The sequence below is a fragment of the Zingiber officinale genome, chromosome 6A (genome assembly GCF_018446385.1).
Source record: "Zingiber officinale cultivar Zhangliang chromosome 6A, Zo_v1.1, whole genome shotgun sequence".
Lineage (NCBI taxonomy): Eukaryota > Viridiplantae > Streptophyta > Magnoliopsida > Zingiberales > Zingiberaceae > Zingiber > Zingiber officinale.
The window spans coordinates 12538387-12550207 of NC_055997.1; the positions used below are offsets into that span (position 1 = coordinate 12538387).

Consider the following 11821-nt stretch of genomic DNA (forward strand, 5'->3'; position numbering starts at 1 on the left):
CCCAATGCTCATTTAATTTTAGAGAATTTTTCTAGTATAATATTAGTTTTAGATTAACATATTAATAATGAATCTTTATCTTCTTTTATATTATTTATAAAAATATTCTTGAAATTTATTTAATAAGTTTAATAGATTTAAATTAGAAGTTTTACTTTGTACTATACTATGATGATTTAATTCTATTTAAAAAATTCTTCTTCTCTTAGAGCATCCACAATTGATCTATGTTATAACATTCACCATCTCATCAAAAAACATAGGGTCCACTGTCGCATACTCGTTATAACAACACATCTCTTTCACTCACATTCCTTTTAACGTTGATATTCATTATTCATGCGTCCCACAGTCCACTCAATTATCTTAAAATTATATCATATTAAATAAATAAATTTTAAAATATTAAAATTATTATTATTATTTTTAATAATAACAGTTAACTAGCCATTATAATTTTTTAATTTAATTCAAATTAAATAAATAAAATAATATAAAATACAAGCATAATTCATTGGAAAAAAAATTATGTAAAAAAAATTATTACCATTTTTTAAAAAATATTATTACTACTAAAAATACACTCATTATTTATTATTTACCTATTTTATTTTATTTTTAATTTTAAAATTTATATTTTTTAATGAAAAAGATTTTAAAAAATACACTTACCAGGGTGGGCCAGGGCTGACCCACCCCATACCACATTAACATGTTTAAAGTCATGAACGTGTTAATGTGAAGGGGTGTTATAACACCCTTTCATATTGGTTTTAACACCAATAGGGGTGTTATAATAGGGGTAGATCCTCTGGTCCGCAAAGGCTGGATCAATTCATGGTTCAACGTTTGTATTGGTGGGGGCAATGACCCCCCACCTGTTAATAAGTGGGGGCCATTGTAAGTGGGAGTCATTGCCTCCCACCAATCCTCTTGTCCCGGTCTAGGAGCGGACCAGGACAAGAGGACCAGAGGATCCGGTCCTGTTATAACACCCCCATTAACAAGCAATGCGAATGCTCTTAGTCGTTAATATTATATATAATGTTAGAATTTATTCATATGATAGTTAAAATCAATATTATTTAAAATATAAAATATAACCTAATATTTTTAAAACACAACAAATTACTATTAGTAATTTAAAACTTACAAAATATAACTTTTATTAAAAGACTTGACGAAACATCCACGAGAATTCTCAAGTTTCATATAGGAACTTGAAAATTATTTTACAACTTTTTTATTGTAATAAAGTAGATAGTGAAAATTTTGATATCCTAAAGCTCAAAGCTTTCTTGTACTCTTTGTGATCACCAAAGAAATTTTAACTTGTCTAATGTCAATTGTTGCTATGAAGCAAACGTTCAGTGTCGACAGTAACATATATTAGATGAACAACAATCGACTTATCTCTCGACTCATTGGAAGCCTAAGCATTACTCGATGATTGGACCAAAGCCGAGAAAAGAATCAAAGGAATACAACTTTCAGATGACAAAGTCTAAGATTTTGATACTGAATGAACGAATGCAATGAGAACGGGAAATTAAAGTGAGTAACAACGCCACTTTCTAATGTAAAAGGGTAAATATGTAAAAAAATACGTGATATTTGATTCCCCTATACCCTAAGGGGATATACAAGCAACTTCAATAAGTACATGCCCTTTTTTAAATAAATTTTAAAATTTAAAATTTTTAATATAATAATCTTAAACCGTGATGAATTGTAAACTGATGGTTTCAAACCGTGAATTGTAATCATCTTAGATGATTAAAATTAAAGATTGACTTATCATAAATCGTCTAACCATTGATTCTATAGTATCAAACCATCGATTCCAAACAGTAATTAGATCTACCTTAGACTTTCGAGGTAATCAGATTTTAGGATACAAAATCCTTTGCTATTGTTTCATGAGGTGCCCTTGATAACTTGGAAATCAATCATTATTTAAATCAAAAGAGGTTAAATAATAGATGAATTACTAAGGTCATCAACCTAACCGTTTTGGGTATTGTCATTTGGGTTTGCATGAGAAATTATTCTAATTCTTGCAGAATTGCAATTTTGATTTAAAATTACCAAACTAATGACAGCTTAACAATTCATTTTTACTATTTGAAGAAACGAAATCTTTTTATTTTTTTAAATAATTTAGGTATTCAATTTTACTATTTCTAAAAATAATCAATTTAATCCCATAAAAAAATTTATGAGCCATCAAAGTAAGTGGTCGAGTTTAGTATCATAAAATTTTCAAATTCCCCCACTATAATTTGTCCTCGGATCAAATTTGAACTCTAAATAATTTAGGAAGCCATAGAAACAAAATCTTTCTAATTTTATCGATGAATAAGCAATTGTCCTTCTTGCCATTTTAGTGAAATTATCATAATTTAACGGAGAGTGTGATGGCTTGAGACTTTGTGAATCCATCACTACCATGTGATGGGGATTGAGAAGCTAGCAGTCAAACTTGGACTCACGTGGTTGTCTCCTTCTATCACAAAGTCGTTTAGTCGATATAAATTATTTTTTCCTTAAAATAATAAGAAGAAAAAGACAAGATTATAGCAATCAAGCATTAAAAACTAGTTTGTATTGTCACGAAATTTTTTAAGGAAAAAAGAAATGGATGTCTTTGTCCATCTTCTTCAATCGAAATCACTACCATTTTCATACGACGGTGAAGTTAATTTTTTATAAAATAACTGCTGATTTAAAATTGACTCTAAGATATTTTAATAAATTAATTTTTCTTTACTTTATTTTAGAAACAACAAATTTATAAAAAAGATTAATTAGAAATAATAATAATAATAATAATTGATGTTAGTCACATTATCATTAAAATTGATGTCACTCTCCATCCCTCCTAATACAACGTCATCAATTACTAAAACCCCAGGAAGACATCCGGATTCTAGAGCGACTCATCATATTACAAGGAATATGATATTCTTACAGAAGCTTCGCCTTATCATGGACCTAACATGGTACAAATAGGCAATGACTCAGGTATGCAAATTGCTCACATTAGAAACACATCCTTTCATTCATGTGGTCATACTTTTAGCATGCGCAACACTCTTCATATTCTTTCTATCACTAAAATTTACTTTTCGTGCGTCAATTTGCTCTTAATAATAATGTGTTTTTTAAATTTCATCCTTATTATTATCTTGTGAAGGATCCTACGATAAGAATTATTCTACTCTAAGGGGACACTAAAAATGACCTTTATCATCTTTAACCCACCTCTCTCAAAACCTTGTACGGATAAATTTTCTTGGCATGCACGCCTTGGTTATCCGTCTCTACATCTTGTTTAGAATATTATTAATCGTTTTAGTTTACCAACTTCTTTAACGTCATCATCATTTATGTGAAACTTGTATAAAAGTAAAATTTCATAAACTACCTTTTGCATCCTCTACTCGCAACTCTATTTTTCCTTTAGAAATATTCACTCTGATATATGGGGACCTACTCTTATTCTTTCTAATCAGAGTTTTTCTTACTATGTTATTTTTATTGATAACTTTAATACGTTCACTTGAATTTTTCCTATGAAAAGAAAATCTGATCTCTTTGATATTTTTTATTATTTTCAAAAACATGTTGAGAGTTATTTTGATAGTAAAATAATCTCCCTTCATTTTGATTGGGGTGGAGAGTATCAAGCGCTTTATACTCATCTTACTTCCTCTGGTATCCTCCATTGAGTCTTTTGTCACCACACTCCTGAACAAAATGGATCCATCGAGAGAAAATATCGTCATATGGTTGAAACTACCTTAGCTCTTCTTAATCATACCTCAATTCCACTTAAATTTTGAGATGATGTCATCCAAACTATAGTCTATCTTATCAATCGTTCACCCACTTTACTACTTCAAAGCAAATGCCCCTTGAAGAGACTTTATAATCGTCCTCTAGATTACTCTTCCTTCCCTATCTTTGGTTGTACATGTTTTCCTTGGCTACGACCTTACTCTAAACACAAGTTAAACCCTCGCTCTCAACAATGTGTTTTCCTTGAGTATAGTAATTTTCATCATGTGTATCATTGTCACCATATTTCGACCGGATGGATATACCTTTTTCGATGTGTTACTTTTGATGAATGTCTTTTTCCATTTGCAATTGCTACATCGGATCCTCTTTCAGATAATCAATGAACCTATCTAATATCACCGAGTAATATACTAGAATCCTCACAGATTGCTTCATCATGACATATTGAAAGTACAAGGGACGATGGTATCTATAGGATCATTGCGCTAGAGGGGGGTGAAAATCACTCGTGACTTTTTCACACTTTTCAGAAAATAGAGAACAATGTAGCAGAAAGAGAAAGAAAACATAATGCTAACGCATCCAAGTTTTACTTGGTTCGGAGCCTATGACGACTCCTATTCCAAGGCTCGCGATTGTTGATCGCTTTCGTTGGGAAATCACTATAATTTCAAAAAATCTTTACAAATAGCAAAATTACAAGTGCAGTTACAATATACCAACAATGACAGTGTTGAAATTGCAAGCTTCTGGGTGTCGGAGCAGGGTTATGGATTCGTTATATCATCTTCGTAGCAGCACGCAAGAGAGTAGTCATGAATTCAAGTTGTGTTCATGCATCTGCTCGAGGACTTGTTTTATAGAGTGCTAAAGGTGCCTTCAACCCCATTGAAGGCACCTCCAGTGGTGTAATTGATCCCTACAGTGTTAGAGACGATAACCTCCGTAATCTGCAAAGTGTATCCCTTCAAAAGCGCCTTTAAACTCATGGAAGGCGTCTTCCATCCGGTCTCTAAGGCGCCTTTAGGCACATGGAAGGCGCATTCGTGCCTCTTCGCGCGGGCCTTCAGCCAAGCCACTCGAGACGCCTCCAACTACCCCGGAGGTGCCTTGAATACTATTCATCCAAGCTTGAAATGTGTTTTTTGTTGGACCAAGTCGGGGGTGGGAGGGGGGTGAATCACATGGTTTTGAAAACTTGTTTCTTTTTTAAATTTAAAAGAGAAGTACGCAGAAGAAAATTAAGAAGAAAGGGAGCACAAGAAAACACGGTCGGTTTTACTTGGTTCGGAGCATTCGGCGACTCCTACTCTAAGACTCAGGTCCCGTGGACCTATCGATGGATAATCCACTAAAATACCTCTTCCGATACCCCCAGAAGAGGGAATCAAGTACAAAGAATTTAGGCGAAGTGTAACACGCTACACTTCTCTTTTTCAATAATTAAGTATAAAAAATTTGTTAACAACACTTAGGGATTGATGTGATAGCGCTCTTGTGTTGGTGTTGGTCTGTCGGTCGCGATCAGAAGTCCTCGGAGCAGTCATCGGGTATAGTAGATTCTCAACAGAGTCGTAACAAGAAGTCAGAGTAGTCGAAACCTCGAATTGACGTGTATAAGCTCATATATTAGTTGTTGAATGAAGCTTGGTCGAGATTGCTTTAAATAGGGCATGGAAGGCGCCTTCCATAGGTGTTGAAGGTGCCTCCAATGGGTCAAATCTGATCCCGAAATCACTGTGCCTTATCTGCGACGATATTCAAATTTTATCTCTTGGAAGGCATCTTCAAGACATTGAAGGCACCTTCCATGAACAGTGTGAAGACATCTTCCACTGCTTGAAGACACCTTTGGGTACTGTTCATCCGAAGACTTTTTACTCCTTTTGCCCTACAAGTTGTGTTAGTCCAAAAATTAAAACATCCAACCTACAAACAAAGTTAATACAGTGAAAATAAGAAGTAGTAATTAGCTAGGGATCCAAAATTGACCTAACATAGACCGACGCCTACTGTCCCTCAACCGAGACGCGCCCTTATGAAGTCACTCTCCTCCAGTAACTTACATTTACTTACCGTCTTGCAGTTGGTTGACTAGTCTTCTGATCCACCAGGTCTTCATGCCAGTTGTCCGGTCTCGCGGACCCAACTGGACTTCCTGCCAGATATCCGGTCGGCCCGTTGACCTATCTGGACTTCACACTAGCTATCCGGTCCCACAAACCTAGCTGGATTTTAGCCTGGTGTCCGGTCCTTTGGACTTGTCAATTCCTGCACACTTGATAACGCAATTAAATCACAAAACACCTAACTTAACTCACTTGTTATTCATCAAAACCTAAGTTAAATCGTTAGTGCAAACTGCACCAATACTTTTCACTCCCTGCAAGATACGTTAGTCCAAAATATCAAGCATATCTTGCAAAATAAAGTTATCAAAAATAAAATATGAATAATAAAGCTACTTGACAGTCTCTGGACTGTTAGGTTTAACTTTCAGATTTTTCGAAAATCCTAAGTCAAACCGATGCTTACTGTCCCCTCAACGGGGAATGCATCCTTACCTACTCCTCTAAGAAGAATGCTCGTCAAGAGTTTCCTATTCGGGATCTTGACAATGCTCGTTTTTCCTTAGTATAGAATTTCTCTCACATTTTGAAGATTGTCTTCTCTCTTAAAGTAAATATATTACTGGACTTCTACAACGAACTGAAATGGATGGTGCACGTCCTATCTACACACCAATCATTGAAGGTGGTTTCACTGCACCTTCATCCTCCTCTTCATTAGCTCACCCCCAAATCTACCGAAATATTGTTGGTGCCCTACAATATGTCACCATTACACGACTCGATATTACTTTCGCTATGAATCATGTCTGTCAATTTATGCATGCTCCTACTGAACACTATTGGGAATGTGTTAAGATAATTCATCTATATCTCAAATGTACTATTTTACATGATCTTCTTTTATATCGTTAGTACTCACGAGAGTTGATTACCTACAGTGATGCAAATTGAGCTAGATCTCCCAAAGATTGATGTTCTACTAGTGGATGGGTGAAATCTTGTTTCTTAGCTTTCAAAGAAGCAACCTACAGTCTCTCGCTCAAGTACTGAAGCTGAATATAAAGTTATAGTTAACGCGACGTCAGAAATTATTTGGCTACAATATCTTCTTTAGGAATTACACTTTTCCTCAACTGCTATGCCCAAAATCTACTATGATAATATTGGAGCAACTTATCTTACGATAAATTCTATTTTTCATGCTCGAATGAAGCATGTGGAGATTGATTTTCATTTTGTCGTGAGCATATGGTGGCCCAACAACTTTCAGCTTCTTGTATCTCTATTGAAAATCAAATTGCTGATATATTTACTAAGTCATTATTAAGACAACGTTTTATTAAGTTAGCACTCAAACTCAACGTTTATGTACTTCCATTAAATTTATCGGGGATAATTATAATAATAGAAAATAATCTTAAATTGATTACAATCAATTGAGATTTATTATATTTGGTATCATTAAGATTTATTATATTTGGCATCACGATTAAAATCAAATAAAAAAATAATATATACTTCCAAATATATATGATATTCATTACTATATTTATAATCATATACTGTATTTAATCTTTCCGTTTTAACTTATATAAATAAACTTATTAACTTTAATAAACAATACATCAAAAAATTAATTCCCCGTACTATTTCGCAACCATTAATTGACTCTGCTTAGCCCAAGTCATTGACTCTGCTTTCTCCCACAGCACACAATGGCTATCCACTTCTCTGCTCCCGTCGAAGCAGGAACCACCGCCTACAGTGACAAGATCACGCTCTTCGTCGTCCTCTCCTGCGTCACCGCCGTCATGGGCGGTGTCATCTTCGGCTACGATATCGGCGTCTCAGGTGACGGATGATCCGGCCAACTGATCAATTATAAACTTTCTCTGGAGTCCGGCCGGCTTAAAGTTGCGCTAATTGTTTGCAGGCGGAGTGACTTCCATGGAGGCGTTCCTGGAGAAGTTCTTCCCGGCGGTGTACGCCCGGATGCGGGGCGACACGCGCGTGAGCAACTACTGCAAGTTCGACAGCCAGCTTTTGACGGCCTTCACGTCCTCACTCTACGTCGCCGGGCTCTTCGCCACCTTCGCCGCGGCGCCGGCCACGCGGGGCCTGGGACGCAGGCCGACGATGATCGTCGGAGGGGTGTCCTTCTTCGCCGGCGCCGCGCTCGGAGGCGCCGCCACCAGCATCTACATGGTCATCGTCGGCAGGGTGTTGCTCGGCATCGGCCTAGGATTGACCAATCTGGTATGAAGAGAAAATTTCATTTCACCGCTATTATTTTATTTTATTTTATTTTTTCCATTTTCACTCCTATTGCTTAAAATATTGCATTTTTGCCTCTGCAAAATAATGAGAACAAACAAAATGCCTTTGGCAAAACTATTTTAATTAAAATTATTTGTGGAATGAAAAAAAAATAAAACAAACGCCCTTTTAATATTTTTCAACATGGAATATTCTTTTCATAACAATGATTCTTTACCATTAATATGTAAAGTACGAGGGTCAAAATGAAATTTCTCTGTAAAGTAATAGGAAGAACAAAAAACAATGGATGAGATCGATGGATCCAGATGAATGCCATTCCATAAAAGTTGAAATTCTTACGGAGATTTCTGTTCCGATTGCTTCAATTTCAAATCGAATGCGAAATAAAATGCAAATTCTTCGAAAAAACTCGGCAATTGAATCGAAATTGATGCAGGCAGTTCCGCTTTACCTGTCGGAGATGGCGCCCCCTCGCTACCGCGGCGCCTTCAACAACAGCTTCCAGTTCAGCATCGGCATCGGCGCTCTCTCCGCCAGCCTCGTCAATTACGGCACCGAGAAGATCCCCGGCGGGTGGGGGTGGCGCGTCTCCCTAGCCCTTGCTACTGTGCCGGCGTTCCTCCTCTCCCTCGGCGCGCTCTTCCTACCGGAGACGCCCAACAGCCTCCTGCAGCAGGGCGGCGACCCACTCGCCGCCAAGCGCGTCCTCCAGAAGATCCGCGGCGCCGCCGACGTGGACGCCGAGTTCGATGACCTAGTTGCGGCCGCCGACGCCTCCCGAGGGATCCGGCGCCCCTTCTGCCAGATCCTCCGCCGCGAGCATCGCCCCCACCTCGTAATGGCCGTCGCGATCCCCTTCTTCCAGCAGGTGACTGGCATCAACGTCATCGCCTTCTACGTGCCGGTGCTGATCCGCACGATCGGCCTCGGGGAGAGCACCGCGCTGTTGTCGGCCGTCATGACCAGTGTCGTGGGCTCCGCATCGACGTTGATCTCGATGTTCGTCGTCGATCGGGTGGGGCGGCGGGCGCTCTTCCTCGCCGGGGGAATCCAGATGCTGGTGACCCAAGTGATGATTGGGGGAATCCTGGCGAGACAGTTGGGGGACGAAGGAGGGGTGAGCCGGGGCTACGCCTACCTCCTCCTTGTGCTGATCGCCGTGTACGTCGCCGGATTCGGATGGTCGTGGGGGCCGCTCGGCTGGCTGGTGCCCAGCGAGATATTCCCATTAGAGATCCGGTCAGCGGGGCAGAGCATCACCGTGGCGGTGAACTTTCTGTTCACCTTCGTGGTGGCGCAGACGTTCCTGGCGATGCTGTGCCGCATGAAGTCGGGGATCTTCTTCTTTTTCGCCGGATGGCTGGTGGCGATGACCGCGTTCGTATACTGGATGCTGCCGGAGACGAGGAATATTCCGATGGAGCAGATGGGGAAGGTGTGGAGGGAGCACTGGTTTTGGAAGAAAGTCGTTGGAGGAAGCCAAGGAGCGGATCCCAAAATGAATGATCTGTCATAAAAGAAAAGTATAAAACACATATTCATGACAAATTGCCAACTAATTTAATAAAATAATTCAACTTAAAAAAATACTTAAAATATGTTTCTACCTAAATCATGATTTTTCTTAAATATCTTTCGACCTAAATCATGAATTTTATTTTTAAAATATGTTTCACTATTTTATGAATTAGTCTAACTCCTTGAATACTGTATCCAACCTATCTTTAAAATTTAAAGTAAATCATCTATTTTATTAAATTTAGAGAATCATCTTTCAATACTCACTAACTACTATATAATTTACATTTATTTATTATTATTTCTCTCTCCTCTATATTTTTTTATTATTATACATGTTAATGATTTTGCACCAACTATTTCAACATCTATATTCCTTCAAAAAAAAGTCATATTTTTTTAGGTATAAAATCACATTAATATTATGAGTACCTATCCATATCATCAATCTCATACTACTATAATTTTCCCAAAAAATGTCAATAATATCTCATTTAATTAGTAATTACGATTATCTACTTTCTTATGATGATGAGTTGGAAATAATTGTAACTACCTTTTTCAATTGAAGATTCATTGGATGATAAAGAAGGTTCGCGATCACATATCATTCTCGGCAAGTAACAACGTGCGTTTATTAGGAGAAATCGTTTGGAGGGTCATATATGTCTCTTCAATGATTATTTTGTTGATGCATCGGTATATCCTCCTAATATATTCAGGAGGAGATTTCGGATGAATCATGATCTCTTTTTTCGAATTCTTAACAATATGGAGAATCATCACTCATACTTCGTTCAAAGAAGAAATGTTGCCAGAATGCTTGGGTTTTCTTCTTTACAAATGATTACTACCTCTCCTTGAGGATTCTTGCTTATGGAGTTGGAGCTGATATCATGGATGGGTACGTAAGAATTGGAGAAACCACAACAATAAAGAGCATGAAATTTTTTGACAAAGCAGTAATCTCGATCTTTGGAGATGAGTACTTACGGTCTCCAAATTGCAATGACATTGCTAGATTGCTAACCGTTGGTGAGAAGCGGAGATTTCCAAGTATGTTGGGGAGTATTGACTGTATGCACTTAAAATGAGAGAATTATCCGACTGTATAGAAAGGTATGTATATTGGTCATGCACATAAGCTAACAATTATTTTGGAAACAGTGCACCTTATGATCTTTGGATATGGTATGCACCTGAACTAATAATTATTTTGGAAATAGTGACGTATTATTATTATTATTATTATTATTATTATTATTATTATTATTATTATTATTCCCTAAAGCCCATGAATTATTTAGGCCCTGATTGACGAACTTTGACGGCCCGCCAATAATAATGTAGTTCATGTAAGAAACGTCCTCACTTTGTAATTTTCTCGGAATTAATGGATGAAAAGGGAAAATGCAATTCAAGCAAGTTTAAACTTTGACCATGTTTTCGAGTGCCATGCATACGTCATCAGACGTAATATTATTTTGCAAAATTATGTGTTGATTAATTATTTCTCTTAATCTTTTCCATGAAAATGTACAATGACGCCATAAAATATTAAAACATTATATTATATGCAAAGTGGAGCTCAACGGTAAATTGGATCGTACCCATAATGGACGGATACTTTGATTCATAATTTATAGATGAAAGGATAATTTATTACATAGATTTGTTAATTTTGATGGACTCTATCGATTTTATAAGCGGATTCATCAAAATCAATCAAACAAAATAAATCATCCTTAATCTTTGGGGCAAAAAGATGAATACACTCGTCCCTAGTACTCCGTCAATCTATCCCAAGGTCAACACGGAGGAGATAAATTACGGATGACTACTAACCTTTAGGGCATGTTTGATTGGGGGTTATCGTTGATAACTTTAGTTGGTTATCAACGATAATCTTGTTTGGTTTAAGTAATTGGTGATTCCTGATAATACAACATTCCCGCCACATCAGCAATTAGAGAATAGAATCAGGAATCAAAAAATTTTGGAAACCTTAGGTTTTCTACGATTCCAGAGTTATCAATATTTTTTTTCAAAATTACCCTTCGAAGAGCAAGAGATGAGCAGGAATGTCGATCACGGCATCACCTTTCCGGGAGGGCGGTCGATGGGCAGATGTCGAGCTCCCGGCAGAC

At 37.3% G+C, this 11821-nt stretch overlaps 1 protein-coding gene across 1 annotated transcript; it reads left to right on the top strand.

Moving 5' to 3' along the window:
* Positions 1 to 7515: 7515 nt before the first annotated feature.
* Positions 7516 to 9875, top strand: LOC121995845 (hexose carrier protein HEX6-like). The gene is made up of 3 exons (XM_042549620.1): positions 7516 to 7727; positions 7810 to 8132; positions 8593 to 9875. The coding sequence occupies exons 1-3, from the start codon at positions 7592 to 7594 to the stop codon at positions 9670 to 9672; spliced, it is 1539 nt and encodes a 512-aa protein (XP_042405554.1). The 5' UTR covers positions 7516 to 7591; the 3' UTR covers positions 9673 to 9875.
* Positions 9876 to 11821: the final 1946 nt, after the last annotated feature.